General features: G+C 37.6%; 2 protein-coding genes across 3 annotated transcripts; one reads left to right on the forward strand and one right to left on the reverse strand.

Moving 5' to 3' along the window:
- Nucleotides 1–2,994: 2,994 nt before the first annotated feature.
- On the reverse strand, nucleotides 2,995–5,170 carry LOC143848295 (uncharacterized). The gene is made up of 5 exons (XM_077357200.1): nucleotides 4,408–5,170; nucleotides 4,223–4,299; nucleotides 4,069–4,105; nucleotides 3,849–3,957; nucleotides 2,995–3,766 (listed from the first exon to the last, which is right to left on the reverse strand). Exons 1-5 carry the CDS (start codon nucleotides 4,658–4,660, stop codon nucleotides 3,187–3,189), a joined length of 1,056 nt encoding a protein of 351 aa, XP_077213315.1. The 5' UTR covers nucleotides 4,661–5,170; the 3' UTR covers nucleotides 2,995–3,186.
- A 7,788-nt stretch (nucleotides 5,171–12,958) lies between these two features.
- LOC143848721 (pentatricopeptide (PPR) repeat-containing protein) lies at nucleotides 12,959–21,097 on the forward strand. 2 transcript variants are annotated; one of them, XM_077357721.1, is made up of 3 exons: nucleotides 12,961–13,091; nucleotides 13,386–14,022; nucleotides 19,738–21,097. In XM_077357721.1, exons 2-3 carry the CDS (start codon nucleotides 13,531–13,533, stop codon nucleotides 20,509–20,511), a joined length of 1,266 nt encoding a protein of 421 aa, XP_077213836.1. In that variant the 5' UTR covers nucleotides 12,961–13,091; nucleotides 13,386–13,530; the 3' UTR covers nucleotides 20,512–21,097. The 2 variants fall into 2 exon arrangements, with proteins under 2 accessions (XP_077213835.1, XP_077213836.1); XM_077357720.1 differs by having other exon boundaries at nucleotides 12,959–14,022.
- The last annotated feature ends 320 nt before the right edge of the window (nucleotides 21,098–21,417 follow it).

Raw genomic sequence — 21,417 nt, forward strand, 5'->3', positions numbered from 1 at the left:
GGCAATGTCCATTGATGTCTTGAATATGCCTTCATTGTATACAATTCAAATTACAGAGAGAGAATATAGAGGGAAGACGAGATCTACGTTTCGAACTACTCCTAGATAAAAAGAGAAGATACAAGTTGTATGTCAATTTTGCGAGAGCTTTTCACAATTTTCTCTTCTTGTATTTATACCCTTTGGTTCGATCTGGTGATTAATGACCAACCGCTCTGTAACCACTATGTCTTATCCTTGTCTCTTCAACATTAGGTAAATTAATCCAACTTTCATCGAATTACTGTCTGGGAATTCAAAATGATGCACATAGAAGTCCAACTGTCTTACGTGTTTTCTCTCATGATTTGAATTTAAATTTCTAACCGTTTCTAAGTTCAAGTGGCAATCATATTTTGATCGATCTCCGTTTCGAATCCTCACACTTGTAAAGTGCTACACCAATGCCCCATTTAATTCCTTAATCTGCCATCTAGAACTTTAGTATAAATAAAATTCAAATCGTCGGTAGTTAATGGTGTTCAAATTCGAATTGTTGGTGGTAAAATGCGTTTGTTCCCATATATATTTCTTATTCGAAATGTTTTTTTTTCATCAGGACACGACCAATCATATTCAAATGGGATTTTGTTTCACGATTTCAATCTAGTAATCGTGATAAACAAGAATTAAAGCCTTAATCATAGCTGTAGGCCTTGATGTTACGTGCATTACTAACCTTTCTTTTGGTATTTGAAATATGGTGTAAACCATACAACTGTTCTTCTCTTCCATCAGCCCCCTTGTTGCTGCGTCATTCTATTATTTGTCATCGTATTCATCTATAGAAACATAGGAAGAGGAAGAGGGAGAAAAAGAAAAAGAAGAAGAAAAGGAGGAGGAGGAGGAGCAGGAGGAGGAAGAAGAAGAGAAGAGAAGAGAAGAGAAGGAACTATAAGAATAAGAGAAAATGAAGAAGAAGATGAAGATTCGGCAAAAAATGAGCAAAAAATTGGCTTAAAATCAGAAAATCGATAAAATAGGGTTAAATTGATAATTAAATAAAAAACAGGTCGAATCAACAAAAAAGGGGTTGGATTGAAAAAAAATGTGTTGAATATAGGGGTAGCATGGGTTGGGTTCAACCCGAAAAAAGTCAGGTTCAAGTTGAGTTCGGGTTGAGGGTTTGGGCAACCTGACCTGAATGAAACCCGGAATTTTTTATGAATTTTTTTGGTAAGCTTAAAAAGTCAGGTAGGGTTGGGTCGGGTTCGGGTTGGAAAAAGGGTTCCTCGGGTCGAGTCGGGTTGGCCTCAACCCGACCCGAGTTAGGTCCAACTTGTAAAAAAATCTGTTAAAATAAAAAAGTCAGGTTGAATTGACAAAATCAGATTGAATCTGCAAAAAATGAATTGAATCGTCAGGAAATCAAATTGAATTGGGTTGAATAAAAACCATATCAATTAAATAAAACTTTAGGCCAAATTCAAATTGCAAGGATCCGGCCAAACTCTCTTATCTCCTACTCTCCTCTTTAGGTCTCTATCCTTCTTTCTGAAGTACTTATGTTACGATTTCTTAGACTAGATTTCAGTTATTTTACTATTAAATAATAGCCATCTTGAGGCTTGTAAAAAGAGAGAAGTTTCTTTGAATGATAGTTAGGAGGTTTCCGTGTGCTCTCGAATTTAGGCAACTTATTTAATTATCACATATTTTTTCTTTTATTCTCCTCTTCAAAATCCTTTAAACTCTCGTTGTGAACCAAATAGGCTCGGGAATCCTATTCTTCTAAATGAACAACCTGCCAAAATACATAAATCAAATTGTGCAACTTCTGTTAATGAAGGAATTACTGAGAAGAAGGCAATCCATCACCTGATGTTCTTCCCAAAACAGGCATGCACACAAGATAGATGGTAAGCTAGAAGGCAGTCTAGATTGGAAGGCAAGCATATCTAGAGTAAGATAAATATTGAGATTAGTGATCTCATCATCTAAATAGGAAATTGTACTGCAGGAATGACTCCGAATAAGGTAATCATCGACTTTTTATTGACATTCATATTGGAAATTGTAAATCAAAATTAATATTGGCATGGTCTTGTGAAAAGTTATTTTGGTCTTCTAACGTAGTTATTTGGTGTGGAAAATGTAAGTGTTTTTTGTGTTTTCTAGTGTTCTTAATGTCTAGCTAGATTATCAAAGATTCAATGTAGATCTCCTATGTTGTTTCTCAGGATACCTAGTGGACTCATGGGGACTACAGCTAGGTGTGAAGCAAATTAATATGCATCAAGGTGTATAATGTTTATTATCTTTAGGTGTGTCTAGAGTCTATATGTATGGAGTTTTTGTGTAGAGATTGTAAGCTTAAAAAGCTTCAAGGGAAAGCTTAGAGAGAAGCTTCAAAGGGGCAGAAGGGTAGAGATTTCTTGTTAGTTGTTTTGATATATATAAAAGTCCTTCATATTTCAGTGTTACACTTGATTTTTGGTGGATCTCTAGTGCTCTACACATGCCCTTTGGCCTTGTATCTCCCAAGCTCCCTTACCTTGCTCTTTTGATCACAACAGGACATTATCAATCCATTCAAAGTGGGCCAACAGTTCTTCTGAAATCAGGTACGTATTTAAGCAAGGAAGTGAACTAGAAGGCACCTTAGATAGGAACTCAATTTTCTTTTGGACTCATGTCATCATGTTAGAGGAATAAACTACTTACCTTTTGATAGTCAAATGTGATGAAAGTTTTATAACTTCATAAATATAAAGGAATAACCAAATTTTCTTTTGGCTTCCTCTATTGTAAAAAAAAGGTCAAAGTGAAAAATCCCGAGCTTAGGACAAATGTAGTGCTTAGTTTGCTTGAGCATGAAAATCTTTAATTGAAATTATATATCCATTTTCTCCATTGCACTCATCTCATTTTCTCAGGAGAATAAACTACTTAAGCTTTTGATGTAAAATGTGATACAAGTCTTGTAATATGATATATATAAGTGGAGTAGGGAGATGTAAAAGGAACCAATTTTTCTTTTTCCTCCAATGTTAGTTTGGCATAAATAGGTCAATACCTTGATAATGCATGCATAAGGGAATTAAAAGAATAAGAGAAATGTTTATCATTACCTTGGATTTTGGTACACCCTTATGATCTATATAGCCCCTTAGACAAGTACTTAAGATCTCACTACAAAGGTGAATTTCACATAGTCAGATCAAGAGTACTTGGCATTCTCTCATGCTCCCAACTATCATCTTCATCCTTCAACCGTCTAAGCTTTGAGGGGTTTTCAAAATATTTAGGACATCTTCCCTCCATTGATGGAGGAGGTGAGAACAAGGATAGGGTTAAACTACTATTTGTTTCTTCATCCTCTAAAACTCTTTGGCGCTCATAGTGTCTTGATGCCATGTTCAGCGATAGATCTAAATCTGGTTCGCAATCAGCAGCCTTCCTTTTTGCCATGGGTTGCTCTTCTTTTATCATCACAGGCAAAGGTCCATGATCTATTGTCGCTGGGGCGACTGTGTTGCTGAAACAACTGATTTGAGTTCTTCCTCTTGCACGCAATTGGGATATGAATTCGGGTTCCATTGGGCTCTGCACAAATTGGGTTTGATGGTGTTTATGATTATAAAACAATCTGAAATCATCGTGCCCTTCATGGATTTCCCTTCTAGTTTGATCATCTGAAATACAATCCTGATTAGGTGCCATTACACGGCCGATGTAAGGACTAGGCATCCAGTTCCGATGATCGCCCCATGGAGCACCTTCATATCTGCATTGAAAGTGATTATGTCATGTCATGAGGTTAATCTAATCCTACTCATTTGAACACAAGTAAATATCAAATTCTATACCTTAAAGTAGTAATAGGCCTTTGATTAAAACTATGTAGCATGGGAAGTTGGCTAAGGTTGAAGGTACGGTGAGCCCCATCTTCTACAAACTTCCCTTGCTCGTTTATTACTGCAATGAAAATGCAAAATTCCCTTAACATTAAAAAGATGCCCCCCCTTAAGAAAATCATATAGCCTAATTTCATGTTCTACCCAAGCCCAGTTGCAGAAATCTGAGTACCTTGACCAGAATCATCAATCTTCTTGCTCCGATACATCTGATGCAATCATTCAACAAACCCAAATGAAGTAATTATAAGAATTGAAAGCACTTCTTAAATTAATTAGTTTTTTAAAATTTAAACAAGTAGATACAAAAATTTTGATTGAAATACTTGTAAGTGGCTCTTGACATGAGCGATGCTAAGGCCTTTGATGTTCATCAGCTGAAGAACTAGCTTAGGTGTGGCTCCTGCACCAATAACAACACATGATATTAAATTAAAAAATTAGGGATAATTTCTAGTTAAATAGATTGTTCAGATCATATGGGCTACTAAGAAGGAGATGGGGCACGAACGATCTTGGCCACCAAGTCTGTCTACGGCATGAAGAAAGCAAAGGTGGAGATCAGGTGTCCAACGTAGCCTCGGCATCTTGGATCGGACGTATTGTCGTATGGACCCTGAGCTTCCCTTCTTCTCTCTCTCCTCAAAAAAGCTGTTGCTCGAGCTCCCATGACTTCTAAGCTCGCGATCTTCCTCCTCATCCTCACCCTCATCATTGTCAGAAGGCCGCTTCTTCGAATCTTCAGTACAATCGTCTCCGTTCATCGATGTCCCTTTAATTTCTTCTTCTTGGGCTCAGAATTTTAAGAGTTCTTGAAGAAAAAGAAAAAAGGATTTAGATCAAAGTAAGTCATATAGGCATAAAGACTTAATGGTAGTACTAATCCACCCTTATTTTGCCTTTAACCATCATTTTTCCATGATAATTAGCAAAAAATTTGTCAATTGATGGAAAAGATGGTTGCCTATCAATCTCTGACAGAAGAATTCTATCAATCCTACAAGTTGGAGGTCCTACAATAGAATGTGATGAGGAGAAGAGGTATAGATGTAGTACTATGTGATCAGAGTAAAGGGTGTAGAAAGAAACAAGGTGGAAGATGGAAACCCTAATTCTGACATGTAAGGACAAAACTCTCTCTCTCAAAGAAACTCAGGTTGAAAAAGATGGGGACCCCAACCCTAATATGTAGAAACAAGAAAATCCCTTCTTCTCTCTCTCTCTCTCTCTCTCTCACACACACACACACACACACACACAAAGAAACTTAGGTTGAAGAAGAAGATGGGGACCTAACTATCTCTCTATGTAAACAAACAATCTATCTACCAATACCTATAATTTGTACAGATATGTACTTGATGGATGGTATGTATGCATGCAATCCATGCATGTCTTTGAATAATGGGAAGAAGAAGAAAGAGAATACACGAGCAAAGCGGTGGGAAGTCTGTGTCGGATCACGTTGCTGACGCTTTGATGCCTACTGTCGGTGATACCGACCCTCACTTTGAAAAATGCCACTGCCATTTTACTAGAATCACGGATTTGTCCTTGCCTTAGACCACCTGCATTAGAAATCCATATAATAAAACCTAATCTCTACTTAATTACTCTTAAGATTCCTAAGAAACACATCTCCCAATGGGATAAATTTTGACAATTCTAAAGAGACCCAAATGAAACATGCATCAATGTAGGTGATGGGACTGGCATGTACTTGTTTGGTGTAACTAGCCAGGGGGTGAATAGGGGTGCAACTTGGGATCAATGTAGGTGATGGGACTGGCATGTACTTGTTTGGTGTAACTAGCCAGGGGGTGAATAGGGTTGCAACTTGGGTTGAGACTGGTTGAGTTTTTGCTAAAAAAATGAGTTGGAATCAACCCTAACCCCACCTGATTTTATGGTAAAAGCTAAACCCGAAGGATCACGCTATCCTGGGAGAAAGATACTATAATTTCAAGCTCAAACCCAATCCTAAACTCTTAGGTTCAATTAAAGTGGGTCGAATCGAGTTAACTCGATCGAGTGACTGGTGGCTCATAAAACTCGAGCACATTTTTCCTGCTAATATTTGAATATTTTGTTGATATATTTATATTTCTTACAGTTTAATGCATAAAAAGGTACAATCTGTAGTGCTTTAATTAGATCGTGTCTTACTAAATTAGGAGACTGGGTTCTACTGAATTTCTCTTTTTTTATATATACTTGTCCGGTTGTTGGTGAATCAACTTGTTTTACTAGAAAGTCGGCTCAAGTTGGACAACTTTCGAGTTGACTCCACAAGTTTAGTACTATGAAGGAAGGCCAGACTGTTTACAAAGCAGATCTGTAAGTCCAGTGTTGATACTTAATACATGAATTTTCCTTAATTTGGTTTTGGGTGTCACCCTCAATCGGTAAAATTATCGGGTGCAAACAAAATCAAATTTCTTTTCTTTTTTGGTGGATAGAATAAGGACAAGAATTTAATTTAATTTCTCGACCAGCAAGTTGGGTGGTTGACCAAATCAAACTGCAATATACCCTTGATTAGAGGCTACTGCAATATACCCTTGATTAGAGGCTTATGAAGCTAGCATGTCTGCCTTGATTAGAGACAGTGCCAACGAGTTGGGTTCCTTGTGGGCCTGTTTGGTTTGTGTATAATGGAGCCAGGAATAATAAAGGTTTTGGAATCCCTAATCCCCGTTTTCCTCCGATAGTGGGTGTAGGGAATCTAACAGGGTAGAACTTACCCCTAAAACCTAGCTGTTAGAGCGGCGGCAACGTGTGAACCACGAGATACTACATTGGGGTTTCCGATATCTTCCCCGAGGGACATTCCCATCCTCGGAGGCAACCGGGGTTACCACGCCCTAAGCTCTAATACCATTTCTAGGGAATCTAACTGCGTAGAACTCACCCCTAAAAGCTAGCCGTTAGAGGGAGGATTCACATTCCCTTATAACCCATTCCCATCCATTTCACTTATCCGAAGTGGGACTATTTGCTTTTGCGTGAAACCCCAACAGGGGGGATGGTACCTAAATACAACCTGAATTGTGAATACCCAATGTTTCTTGCGTTAATTAGTACATAATCCCCAACATTTAAATGCAACTTAATTCCTCTCAATTACCATTTCAGGAGAGTGCAGATATCATTTTTCTTTTAAGAAAATTAGAAAATTATATCTTAGAGAAGTGAGATAAATTTATTAGAATGCAAATCTTACATATAAAACAACTTAGAAGTGAAGAAGCAAATCTTTGATTGGCTGTTGAGAACTTTTTGGGAATTGTAATCGCCATTGACAGCTAGTTAAGAAATGTAAAACAAGGTGAGTTCATCCCATTATCAAAACATGGTCAGGCAGATATATATTGGCCCACACACATGCATGCGTGCACACACACACATATGAGTGTCTAAGCAATTTTGCCAAGGCAGTCTTGCAACACCTCATTTTTAAGAGTGAAGTGCCACCTCATAAATGAACAAATTTAGCTATGAGGTGGTTTTCTCTCTTGAAAAAGAAGGCCACAAAATGAATATGTGCCAAATTGCCTAGACACTCCCTCAATTTCCAATTATTTGTCTGTACTTGAAAATGACTTTTCAAGAAGACGAACAAAGAGGGGTAGAAATGCATATACTTTTGGGAATAAGCAAACAAGGGGAATGGAAATGCTGAAAAAGGTGCAAAATTATCATTTCCCATCTGTATAAGTTTTTGGAAACAGAAAAAATAAGAAAAATTTATATTAGTTGAAAGGCGATTGAATATTTAATTTGAAAATAATAAAAAAAGGATCAGTATGAGAACAAAATTATATTATTTTAAAGGTATGTGATTGAATATTGAATTCAAAAATAATAAAATTAGGATCATTACGAAAAGAATGTCTATGCATGTTTCTTTTTCTTCTCCTTTAGTTGAGATGACTCGAATATATCTTTGAAAACAATGATTTTAATGAAAAACGAGTGTGAGATAAGTGATATAAAATTACAAATATATTCTTTATGTAGTATATGATGTTTATTGTTCGATTTGATCCACCAATATAAATAGAATATCAAGCCTTTATCAAGTAAACAATGAATCCATAGATGAACAAGGACATAAATGCTTGTTTAGAACTTCCCCACGGCTTGTGATACCCCATTCCAATCATCGATGGTACCCCCGCTATGGATGGATGTAGGCATCTGGATCCACAAAAGCCCTTGTATGAAGATTGTTGAAAGAAGCCAATGATGTATTGTGGCGCTTCACAAAGATAATAATAAAAAGATAAGATTCAAGTCTTACTGTTTTGCAGTGAAACACCGGGGACAATAGTTGTTTGAGATCTCCTCTTGGGAGGATTTTTTAGGGAGAGCCCAAAATTTGGGCTTTGAAGAATTCTTTATGGACAATGGAGATTGGAAAGAACAATGTGTTCAGGGAAGTTCACTTAATTAGAGACATTACGTCATTCTTATATATTAAATACCTTTAGGCACGGTAGTATCAGTGACGATCACTAAAAGCGTCGGTGTAACTTACACCGACATTCATTGGCATATGCACCGACGGTCATGACCGTCGGTGAATGTCACTTTTCTTGTAGTGAATGTCATTTTTATTGGAAAGAAATGTGTTTACAATTGCATCTCTTTGGCACCTTGTATGCAAAAAGTGAAAAAGAAGTAAACATACGAATGAAGTGGAGGTGAGTTTGAAAGATACAAATGCATATAGATTGCTTAGCTTGTGTAACAAAGAAAATAGATAAAATAAAGGGGAAGGAAGGGTTAGTAGGAAATTAAAATAAATTTAATTCTAAATGGCAAAGGACATAGTGCAGTAACATACAATGACATCTAAATAGTGTACTAATCATGTTGATTTGGCGAGAATCATAGGTGACAACAATGAAGTTATCACAACCTAATGTAGTTAAATTTAAAATAAAATATGCCAATGAAAACAAGACAAAACATTTGGGGAAATGATAAATGCGCCCCTTTTCATTACTAGGGAAACCCAGCTACAGTGTATCTATGACTGAAAAGGTGCTGATGCAGTTCACATCTGAAGGAATGAAGTGACCTGATTGCCAGGTACAATGCAGTTGGGTGTCCCAAGTGATGAAAAGGGGCGCATTTATCATTTCCCAACATTTTTGCAATATAAGGAGTAATGAAGAGAGAAGAAATTTAATGAGATATTATTTGAAAAATTCTTGGAAAATCCATTAAATCAAGTCTACTTAATAGATAGAGTCATACAACCCCTCTTCAAAGTAAATATAATAATTAAGTTCAGAATCATCCCGAACTATAAGCGTATGTATGTTAAGTTCTCAAAAACCATAATCAAAAGCAAAGTCGTAGTTTATTTTCTTACAAGTCCAAATACAATGTAAAAGGCATTTAGGTACTAAGTTTGTCAAGAATATCATTTAAAGATGTTATGAATGCTACCCGAGCATACATAATATGAATCATCAATATGAAACTCAACTCAACTCAACTAAGACTTTGTCCCAAACTAGTTGGGGTCGGCCGGCCAATGAATCCTTTAGAAAATTTACATGAAGAAGGTGAAAGGATCTACTCAGCTCAAATTGACTAAGTCTAATCCTGGCACCAGTTGGGTTTGTCTACATAGATCATTTTCTTCCATTCTCTCCTATCTAAGGTCATGTTTTCTGTTATGTTCCTAGCCATCAAGTCTTTTCTCATTGTTTCTACACAAGTTGTTTTCGGTTAGCCCCTACCTCTTTTTTCTCTATCAACTTGGCACGAATCATCAATATGAAAATGACATGAAAAATATTCCACTATGAATGTGATGCAAGAAAAATAGGGGCAAGTCCTACGAGTTTGTATGTATTAGATAAAGTTGGGCTTCTTGATTTGCTCAACAAGATAAGAGAAGATGTAGAAAATCAAGGAGCCCAACTTCTCCAACGTGTTATCCTTGTTGCCAGCGTGTTATCTTGTTGAGAAAATCAAGAACCCTACTTTATCTAATAGTATGTTCTCATATATATGAGTGTGAGTTGTAAAGTTGTAGAATATGAGAGGATGTTGCTATAGGAGATGTCATGAGATGACTAAGCCAAGATAACATATATATGGAAGAGGTAGGTAGTGAAAGTTCTTAGGAGTGTTATAGTAGTTGAAACTTTTACTTAGATTTTATATTTTGTTAGTTTGCTAGAGGTAGTTTTGGCTAAACTTGAATGAATCCATTTGAGTTGTCCTAAGAATTTATAAAGGAATTGATCGAATATAGTTTTTGCCTAGAATGTTATTGTTTAGGACTTTATGGTGATGAGATAACATAGGTAATTGATATGTTTTGGTCTATTAAAAATGGAACTAGCTATGTAATTTTTGAGTTAGAAGTTAGCGAAGAATTCATAGGCTGAGATATTAAATTGGAGAAGTGGACATGAGAAATAGGTCTACTTGTCTGTGTTTGTGGCATAATACGAATATTGTTAATTGTGTCTCAAATGGGAAATCTGATAAAAAAAAGTGTGTTGAGGAGGATTGGAATAAAGGGAATAGACGAATACTGATGGTAAATTCTGTACGGCCACGTTTGGATACCAGTAAAATTTAGATTTGGATTTAGTTGATATTTTGAACTAGATCAGATCCTTAGAATTTCCAAATAAGTTACAACAGTGCAAAAAATTCCGATTTTCAAATCTTTTCTGCGAGACATTATTTGGAAATCAACGTTTGTGGCAACTTCCGTCACAATCGTTGCTCCTCGATGTTGCTCCTGCAGCAACGAGACATCCCTCCCTCCCTCGCTCTCTCTTTCTCTTTCTCTTAAAACAAGATCATGAAGATGATTGATGCGTTTTGTATCCAAAACTCAAATCCAAATCAAAATACAAATGCATGAGGTATCCAAACAGGCCCCAGTAGTTTGCATATAATTTGTAATTTATGTAATAGAAGGTTGGTAAGTGAAGGAAAGTTGTGATTGTGGATGATATAAGAGGGAGGCAAAGGTAATCCGATTGAATAGGGATATTCTAGATGTGTTTAAGTTTCTGAACCATGTGATTTAGTGAAGGTGTGAATTAAATAAGAAATTAATACAGGTTTAGAGAGGGGGTTTATTATAGCTTGTTGTTGTCATTATTATCTTTTTCACGTGATGATTAATAAAAGTTTAGTTTCAAAAGATTCACTTCCTCACCCTTACCTGTAAAGTCAACCCAAAATCGCTATTTTATTGCATGAGAATACGTGAATCCTGTGAATACAGATCGATGGTCATTGATGAGAAAGGATGTCTGTCTCCATGTCTCATCACTAATGCATGTCATGCCATGGCCATACCAAAGAATCACCTGGTTTACTCTTCTCTGGTGGATCGGTCTGGTCCACCGACAGTAACTCGGAAAACTCGGGTAGACTCCCGAGTCGAGTCAGCTCAACAATCACTCAAGACTCAATAGATTTTTATTCAAATATATGTAAACTTCTGTAATTTGTATAGGATTTTATAAGAAAATTATTGATGGCCTCACTCGATAACTCGACTAGAGATGAGACAACTCGGACAAACTTTGAGTTGACTCATTGAATATTAGGACTATGACAAAATTCCAATTTCACTTCCTCCATTAGATTGGAGGGTTAGGATCATTGTATGGAGATAATTCTTTGGGCATGGGCTGTTTAAGTTAAGGCACAAAAAATAAGCTTTGGATCATTAATTCAATGATGTGGACCCAAACCATTTATCTGATAGAAAAAAAATATATGACCTGGTAGAAGAAGTATAAGATGGCCCCACTTGTTCAATAATCCAAACCATTTATGTTAGACTTTGCATGGATGGGTCATGTATCAAAATCTACTCTTAGAGGACGATTCTAACCCACCAATTTGTGGCTGTGAATACAGTTGCTTGTTTGTTTTCTCACGGCCACAAATTGGTTAGAATCGTCCAATAGTAGTGGATTTTGATGCCCTAATGCTAACTTATTCACAGGCTATAAAATCTCTCTTTTATGAGTTTTTCATATGCTCTGAAGCCCAATATTTTTAAAAAGTACAATGGGCCGGTTCATAGGATGATCCAAATTGTCATTTGTTGGGCCAAAACGTAAATAGGTTGTACGCCATAGTTCATGATCTCCATAGGGAGATGATCCTAACCCTCGCTTCTATATAATGATCTATAGGACGTGGAGGGTTAGGATCATCCTATGGAGATGACTACTGGGTATAGCCTATTTACATTGTGGCCCAATAAATGAACGGTTTGGATCGATCATCCTATGAAGTGGGGCCCACTATACTTTTTAAAAAAGGAATTTGCTGGAGACCATTGCAGAAGCCATTTTGCAGGCTTGGCTGTTGCATGAGATAGCAGACACCTATGATGAATTAATTGAATAAGACAAAATCTGTTGAAAAGTGAGCCTATGTGGCTGCTCTCTCATGGAACACCCGGCCTGCCAAATGCCTCGCACCTTGGTCCCTAGCAAATCCCTTTTAAGGGCATTTTGCGGTATGTGAGAGACAAAATCTCCTGAAAAGTAAGCCTGTGGCTGCTCTCACATGCAACAACAGCTCATCCGCAAAATGCCTAGCAAATCTCTTTAAAAAATACAAGAGTTCACGCGCACGCAGGTAAAACTTCCTTTATTTTCTCCGACATTGTTTTGTTGGTCTTCGAGAAAGGATACGAGAGAAAAATCTTCCCTATTATATGATCCTAACCGTTAACGTAGACCATAAACATTACGAAATGTTAAAATAAAACAAAATCGACGTACAGAAATCTCCACAAATCGGACTGTTAGGATTGTCTTATCCAAGTGAATTTTTGTCCTCGACCCGTCAATTCTATTACACGCCGACACATCTTCGTACGGACACGCTTCCGCAGTTTGCAATGCGCTTTAGAGAGATAATATTTTCGCCACACTGTCGGATAATGCACCCCCGTTGAAATTGATTTGACGTCAATAAGCGCTAAAGTCTGCCCACAATTCAAGTAAAGAGGGGGGCGCATTATCCTACAGCAAGGCGAAAAAATCATCTCCCTGCGCTTTATTGTCGTTTCGGATTCTTTCTCCTGCAATACCAATGAAGCCAGATAACACTTTCCACTGTCCAAAACCCAAAATCCAGAATTCGGACCCAAAATCAAGAACCAAGCAATCCAAAAAGACCAAGGTTTGGACTTCTTCTTCTTTTTTCTCTCTCTCATGATAAACCCTAATCAAATTCTTGCTTTATAAACTCTCATCTTAAACCCTAAAATTTCTTTGTAACTGATGATATCACAAGCAAGTAGCCCTACATTTTCCAGAACATTTTTGAAGAACAAATGGAAGCACTCCATCGATTCAGTTCCCCTGTTACGGAACTGGGTTCCCCTGTTTCTTCATCTTTCACTCGTTTTCGATTCTCAGCTCTACAGTTCAATTCCAATATTTTGATTGAAACTTGTTCTAGGGTTTGTCTCAGAGCCCTCAATCGTCGAAACCCAATAGTCCGAATTGGGGAATTCCGGTCATCTGGGTCTGACCCAATAGTCCGAATTGGGGGATTCCGGTCATTTGGGTCCGTCGGATTGGACCGGTACCGGTTCCTCTCTACTGAGGAAGATGAAATGAGTGATCAATTCTTTGAGGCAATTGAGGAATTAGAGCTGATGGAACGAGAACCGTCGGATATTTTGGAGGAAATGAACGGACGGCTCTCGGCTCGCGAGATTCAGCTTGTGTTGGTCTACTTTTCTCAAGAAGGGAGGGATTCATGGTGTGCATTGGAAGTTTTCGATTGGCTTCGGAGGGAGAACCGCGTGGATGGGGAGACCATGGAGCTTATGGTTTCGATAATGTGCGTTTGGGTGGAGAAACTTGTTAGAGGAGAGCATGTTGTGGAAGATGTAATTGATTTGCTTAAGGATATGGATTGTGTTGGGTTGAAACCCAGGTTTAGTATGATTGAGAAGGTGATTTCTTTGTATTGGGAGATGGGTAAGAAGGCGGAGGCGGTGCTTTTTGTGAAGGAGATTTTGAAGCGGGGTGTTGATTATACGGTCGATGATGGTGACGGCAATAGAGGAGGCCCAACTGGGTATCTTGCTTGGAAGATGATGGTATGACCTGTTAATTGTACCAACTTTACTGTTCTTTTTTATAGGTATCTGTGTTTCTGTAATTAGTTTGTATTCTATGGTGTCTTGCGTTATTGCTTTAGTATGTGTGCAGTCGATTCGAATCTATCTTATTCTTCTGTTTAGCATGGAGTTACTTTATGAGCTTGTTTCTGGTACATTGCAAGAGATTAGAGAGATTCACCACCTAAAATGTACCCATAGAGTAGGTTGCTCTAGACTATGCAAATGGTGGGCTCTACTGTGGATGGGCCAAACTGTAACACTCACAAACCCTAATTGCTCGAAATAGTGGTATATTATAAGCTCTGATCCAATGCACAGATCAGAAGTTAAGGTTGTTTGAAGTTTTAACCCGTTGAACTGCCTTAATTTGATATTCCAACTTTACGTACTTTTGGCACACTGTTTTATGTCAATCTCCCCTACTTGAAGAAAACTCGACCTCGAGTTGCTCTCTGATAATGGGGTTCCTCAAGTCGATGGTACTCGAACAAGTCATTACGATTGAACATCGAAGCCGTATCTTAAAAATGCTCATCAACATGAGCATTGTCAGTGGTTTCCTTGATTATCTGATAAGGTCTATACTTTTGATTCTTCAGTTTATTATATGTAGTTCTTTGCATAGATGAACTGACACTAAGTTGCCTTCTGGAACACTATGACTCTCTCGTGATTATTTGCATTTTCCTTGTACTTGGCAGTTGACTCTTCAATCTGCTTCTTGACATCGGCATGCACAACTTGGATTCTGTTAGTCATTTTTTCTGCTGCAATGCTCATACATAAAAGCTTGGGCAAGTCTACCAAGTTTAGTGCATGCCCCAACACACATCCATATACTATCTCTAATGGAGACTTTCTTGTAGACTTTTTCACCATATTTTGAAAGCAAAATCGGCATAAGCAAGTGAAGAGTCCTGCTTGTGCTTAGCACCAGCTATTCATCTCATATGACCTCTGGGGGTCTTTTTGACAACTCTGGTATGGTTGTCTGTCTATGGATGGTATGCATTGCTGTACTGCAATGTTGAAGTGACTAAGGAACTCGGTGTCACGGAGTAGGGTAGTGGTCTTCAGTACCCCATGTAATCTTACAACCTCTTGGAAGAATAGATTGGCTACACGAGGCACTTTCATCTTCTTCTTCCATGGGATGAATGAACCATTTTCGAAAATCTAACAACCACCACAAACAGGAAATCCACACCTTGTCCAGTTCGTGGAAGACCCAACGCAGGATAAATCTTCCCACTGGGCTTTAGGGACAGGTAGAGGAGTGTAAAGATTAGTATTTTGAGCTCGGCCTTTAGTAGCCTGACATAAATGGCACAACTATACAATTTTTTTTTTAAAGTGCCATTCAAAAAAAAAAAAATTCAATTTTTTAAAAGTTTCTCTTCGACTAGAGCAAGTAATACCTATCCTCCACTAAAGCAGTGCTCTTATCGCGTCTCAAGTGTCCTCCTAATCCGTCTGTATGCAACTTGTGGATAATCCGCTCTCTGAGCAAACACATTGGGTTGAACACCTTGGGTTGCACAGCCAATTTCCTTTGAAGATATAGTTGTCCTAAACATGCAACTATGTTGCTTGCTCTAGTTGCCACTTATCCCAGATGTCTTTGAAGTCTTTGTCGTCACTATATAGCTCATTTTGACACTAAAAGAACACACAACCTCATTAGCCATGGTGGCTAATAAAGTCATACTTCTACTCAATGTGTTTGCTACCCTATTCTGCGAACTTGATTTATGCTTCGATACAAAAATAATTTCTACATGTAAGAAATCCATCTAATGTGCATTTAATTAGCATTAGTTTTGACCATAAATAAATATTAAATCTTGATGGCCCATGTAAAGAACAAACTCTCTCTGTATTAGATAGTGTTTTTAGTCTTATAAGACTCGACACACTGCAGAAAGCTCTAACTCTTAAGTCAATTACTTCTTGCAATCAACACAACTTCTCATTGAAAAATGTGACCGGTCTTTCCTCTTTTGATAGGACAACCCCTATGGTGTTATGTAAATCATCACTCTCCACTATAAATATCTTATTAAAACTCGACAGTGCTAAAATGTGTGCAGATGACAACTTCTCTTTAGGTGGGGAAACAACAATCTTACACAACCTTCTGTCCGTTGGAATTGCTAAAATGCATGCAGATGACAACTTCTCTTTAGCAAGGGAAAAAATCTTACCCAACCTTCTGTCCATTGGAGTTGCTAAAATGCATGCAGATGACAACTTCTCTTTAGCCAGAGAAAAAAAAATCTTACACAACCTTCTGTCCATTGGAATTTTCCTTTCTGCATGTACTTTGTAATGGGTGCTACAATACTAATAAAATTCTCAACAAACTTCCTTTAGAAGGTTGCCAACCCATGATCACCTCGATAACATTCTTAGGTGTCGGCCACTCTATGATAACCTTTACCTTCTCATCCACATGAATGCCCGAGGTGCTCACGATATAGCCTTGGAACATGTGGCTCTCTGCCATGAAACTGCACTTTTTAGGTTTTTAAAAAACTTATTTTCATTCAAGACAATAAGCATCTCTCTTAAGTGACTCACATTTTGTTCGTCACTGTTTTATTTTCATTCAAGACAATAAGCATCTCTCTTAAGTGACTGAGATGTTGTTCCTCATTGTCGCTATAAATCATAATATCTTCAAAATATACCACAATGCATTGGCAGATGAGGGGTTTGAGTACTCGCATTGTTTTGAAAATCTTACGATTTACAGTTCGATTTACGATTCTTAGGCAAAATGATTTGAATCTCATGATTGAATCTTAATTTGTATGAATCTTACGATTCGATAGTAAATCGTACGATTCATACGATTTATGTGATTTATCCAAATTAAGTTTTGTATAAAAGAAAATATTTCTTTCTTTCAAAAGAGCTCATTTCCTTTCTACATTACAAGAAGCCTTTGAAATCCCTCTCATTAGAAGGAAGGAGACAAAGGAGTAGGACTTCGAACGAATCGAACCAGTCGAGCACAAAGCATTTGTCATTAGATGTTTGGATGAGAATTAGATGATTAGTATGTGTCAAGTTTGTCAGCAAACAATTCATATTACGATATTGAATGCTAATCATGGTAGTTTCTGTTTGAATTAATGAATTTGGATGAAAAATGAATAATTGGCTACTTTTATTCTTTAATTTATTTATAATTTTTTATTATACATATTTTTTATATTTTTGAATGAATCTTACGATTTACGATGCGATTTACATTATGATACAATTCGACCTCGATTACGATTTACGATTCGATTCCGATTTTCAAAACATTGAGTACTCGGTTCATCACCCTCATGAAAGTACTCAGGCTTTTTAAATCCCAAACAGCATCACTAATCATTCTTAGAACCCTTTTTTAGTTTTAAAGGCTTTCTTCCCCTTACCTCCCAGTCCATAGTTGTAAATTTCGTTTCGGTGGCCATTTCATTTTGGCTACCGAAACGAAATTTCGGACAATTTCGTTTGAAACTTTTCAGTAAATTTCATCAAATTTTGGTAAATTTCGGCCAAAATCCAGAACGAAACGAAATTTTCGTCATTTCATTCCAGTTTTCGGCTGAAACCGAAACATTTCGAACGAAACGAAACGAAATTTACAATTGTGTCCCAGTCTATTCAGGTGATAACCTGGTACCCACTTCCCATATCAATTTTAGAGAACACTTTGGATCCCTCTTTTATAGCATGGCATCTAATCAAGGTATAGAGAATCTATACTTCACCGTACTTTTATGTATGCCCTTAATTTCGAAGCACATGCACTAACTTTCATCCTTCATTGTCGTCAAAAGTGTTGGTAATGCACATGGACTCACACTCCCAAATCATAGGGTAGTGTGGAAGATTAGGAAAACTAGCACCTGAGATGAGATCATAGTAATGTTGGATGTCCCTCATAGGATGTAATCCCTTAGAAAATTCTTTTTGCATGGTCTCCATAAACTCTCTAATCAACGGGCTTAGTTTGTGAGGCACTCCTTTGGCTGCTACATACTCACCCTTAGTTACTACAGCATAAATATGATGAAGGACAACCTTTGGGAGGGAAGTGGGGATTTTAGAAGCAAAGGGACTGTAACTGATCAAGGGACTAAATCTAGGGTTCAAAAAGCCTTTTAAGAATCACAACTAAGGGTGTTGAAACTAGAATGGTTGAAATTGATCCAAAACTAGGGTTCCAACCCTACAAATTCAAGAAAGAGAAAAATTGAGGGTTGAGAAGAGAAGTAGAAGAAAAAGAGAAGATTAAAAAGAATAATAAAGGGTGAAATATGATCCTAGTTAGCAGAGGGATAAATACTAGGGCATCACACAATTAGTTGTTAAGGAATCACTGTAAGATTAGTTCTAGTGAATCACACCCACAATCAAGAGGGGATGAAATTACTTTAACTTGCACAAGACTTCAATTCTTTTATTCATTCCACCATTCATTGCCAAACTGATGTACAAAGAACCTTCTTTTAAGAAGAGAGAGATGGGTATATCTACTTGGGTCCTCTCATTTAATGAGAGACACTCACATGACATTCTAACTGTTACAATACATTTATACAAGATTACAGAGACTTATTAAAACATAGAAGATAAAATCAAAATAAAAAAGCCACTTTGAATCGACAGATCTTCTCTTCGGTACCTTGTTGTGGATGGTCCTCCACCAATTAATACCTTCTCTTTGAAAGTCTTCTCTAATGTTATTAGGAACGACCGCCCTCTGCTTTTGAAACATTGGGTTGGTTCTCCCCTCACTGGGGCTAGGCTCTATTGGATTCGGAATAAAAAAAACACTTTTTACTACAAAATTTGGTCATACAGATCTTCATTTATCTAGAAATTCGCTGATTTCCCCATACGAATTTATAGTAGAAAAACTCTTGTTCGTTGTAAGACCACTGAAGGAAAGTGAAATCTAATTTAAGTGCCATGATCTCCTGGTAACACGTGGCATGCATCAATGTTCACATACTTCATCCATGTAATATTTTCCATTTGACAAAAGAACTCGGCATTGCTAACATACCTTTGTCTCGTTGACTTTCTTTTTCCAACTGATGTTGTAGGGTATCAGAAGTCTCTCGGTTTTCAACTGCAGTTTGTCCACCATGGCCCAGGACACAATGTTTGTGTTGCTGCCATTGGCTATGATCACATTATATATCCTGTAATTGTTGAGCATATGTTCTTCCCATTTGCTATTTTGTTCTGATAAACGAACTTTGGTAGAGGTGAAACTTGGGTCTGATTTGGTTGAGATTTTGTTAAAACATGAATTGGACTCAACCTGAATCCCACTTGATATCAACCGTTGACAATTTTGTATTTTGTCATCCATTTGAAGGCCAATCTGTCCGATGGTTTTAGGGTTCAGCGAGATGCTGTTGCCGTTTTGGATTTAGCGAGATGCTGTTGTCGTTTTCCATGTTGTTCTTGTTGTATCATTTCACTGAGCCAATGATTTTATCTGTATTTCACCAAAAACATAGAGCTTATTCTTGTGGTATAACTGATATTATCAATCTTTTGTATACATAGTGGAGCACGTTCAGTTTCTTCATATGTAGTGAGCTCTACTGTAGTCAATTATTCACTCAATACTGTTGTCACTCACAATATGCTGGTTTTTTTTCTGACTGAATTTTTTAGTCAGATGGAGACTATATGGACGCAGTTAAATTGGTGATTGAGTTTAAGGAATGTGAGTTGAAACCTGAGGTGTACTGCTATCTTATTGCAATGACGGCGCTGGTTAAAGAGCTGAACGAGTTCTCAAAAGCTCTACGTAAGTTGAAAGGTTCAATAAAGGTTGATTTGATGCATGAACTTGATGCAGAGGACGTGGAACTAATTGAAAGTTATCAATCAAATCTTCTCAACAATGGGGTCCGTTTATCTGATTGGGCTATTCAAGAGGGAGGCACTATACTTTTAGGGGTGGTTCATGAAAGGCTCCTCGCAATGTATACATGTGCCGGTCGAGGGCTTGAGGCTGAGCACCACTTGTGGCAAATGAAGCTCGCTGGTAAGGAGCCCGGCAATGAGCTTTATGACATTGTTTTAGCTATTTGTGCTTCCCAAAAAGAGGTTGGGGCTGTTCGGAGATTGCTAGCTCGAATGGAGGCTATGAATGCAATGCCTCGGAAGAAGACACTTTTGTGGCTGTTACGTGGTTACATTAAAGGACGGCATTTTGAAGATGCTTCAGAAACATTAATAAAAATGATCGATGTGGGTTTGCATCCTGAGTATTTGGACAGGGCAGCTGTGTTGCAAGGATTGAGAAAGAACATCCAACAGTCTGGAAATCTTGAATCTTATCTGAAGCTTTGTAAACGCCTCTCTGATGCGGATCTAATTGGGCCCTGTCTTATATATCTATATATAAATGACCTTAAACTTTGGATTGTAAAAATGCTCTGAGGCTTTCAAAGGAATGCTTTGGGACCCTGATAAGGCACCCCTCCTCTTCAACCGGTTGTGTTTGGCAAGGTTGATGAGGACCACTAGCAGAAGAGCTTCTGTATGACCATTTTCTATGTGAATTTGTGTAGTTACAGGGGATTCAAATGGGTTAGGTCCACTAGCAGAAGAGCTTCTGTGTGGCCATTTTCTATGTGAATTTGTATAGTTATAGAGCCAAGAACTGTAGAATTTGCCAAGCGTAGTGGTTTATGAGGACCACTAGCAGAAGAGCTTCTGTATGACCATTTAGGTCCACGGGATTCAGGTGGGTTAGGTCCAGTAGCAGAAGAGCTTCTGTGTGGCCATTTTCTATGTGAATTTGTATAGTTATAGAGTCAAGAACTGTAGAATTTGTCAAGCATAGCGGTTTGAAAAATCAGTATACCTGTTAAAAGTTAAAAAATCAGCTATCCAACATTTCTTTGCATTATGCGGATGTATGCTGCGTTAACTAAAATGAAATCATGTACACGGTGTACCCATTCATTGTAACTAGAAGGGGCATGAACATATGTAAGTATTTTTGGAATATCTTTTGTTATCAGTGTGAAGCACTTTGAAAATTTTCACATTTGCCATTTCTTTCCTCTTATAGTCGTTCTACATCGTTGTTTAACTTGCAATCTTTGCCTCATATCTCCCAGTTGTCTGTCCTTTCTCTCAGAGGCAGCAAATTCATGTTTCAGTCACTTTTTTCTGTTTGCAACATTAATTGCGTTCATTTGAAACTTACATTCTTTGTTCTTCTCTGTTTATGGACTCGTAGTTTTTATTCTTTAGCGAGTCTCAGGGGTGTAGATTCATGATTCATGGAGTAGTATTTGGATTGCTTTTGGGCTATTTGAATTGGTTTTTTAGCAAGAC

The sequence above is a fragment of the Tasmannia lanceolata genome, unplaced genomic scaffold, assembly GCF_043159265.1.
Source record: "Tasmannia lanceolata isolate RefF3 unplaced genomic scaffold, GAP_Taslan_0.1 ptg000016l, whole genome shotgun sequence".
NCBI classification, from domain to species: domain Eukaryota; kingdom Viridiplantae; phylum Streptophyta; class Magnoliopsida; order Canellales; family Winteraceae; genus Tasmannia; species Tasmannia lanceolata.

Excerpts from the sequence above, each read along its gene's own strand:
- LOC143848295 (XM_077357200.1), bottom strand. The coding sequence starts at position 4,660 with ATGAACGGAGACGATTGTACTGAAGATTCGAAGAAGCGGCCTTCTGAC. Across the intron at positions 4,300-4,407 it reads CAGACTTGGTGGCCAAGATC|GAGCCACACCTAAGCTAGTT; the intron begins GTTCGTGCCCCA and ends TTATTGGTGCAG. Across the intron at positions 4,106-4,222 it reads ATGTCAAGAGCCACTTACAA|ATGTATCGGAGCAAGAAGAT; the intron begins GTATTTCAATCA and ends TGATTGCATCAG.
- LOC143848721 (XM_077357720.1), top strand. The coding sequence starts at position 13,246 with ATGGAAGCACTCCATCGATTCAGTTCCCCTGTTACGGAACTGGGTTCC. Across the intron at positions 14,023-19,737 it reads ATCTTGCTTGGAAGATGATG|TCAGATGGAGACTATATGGA; the intron begins GTATGACCTGTT and ends TGAATTTTTTAG.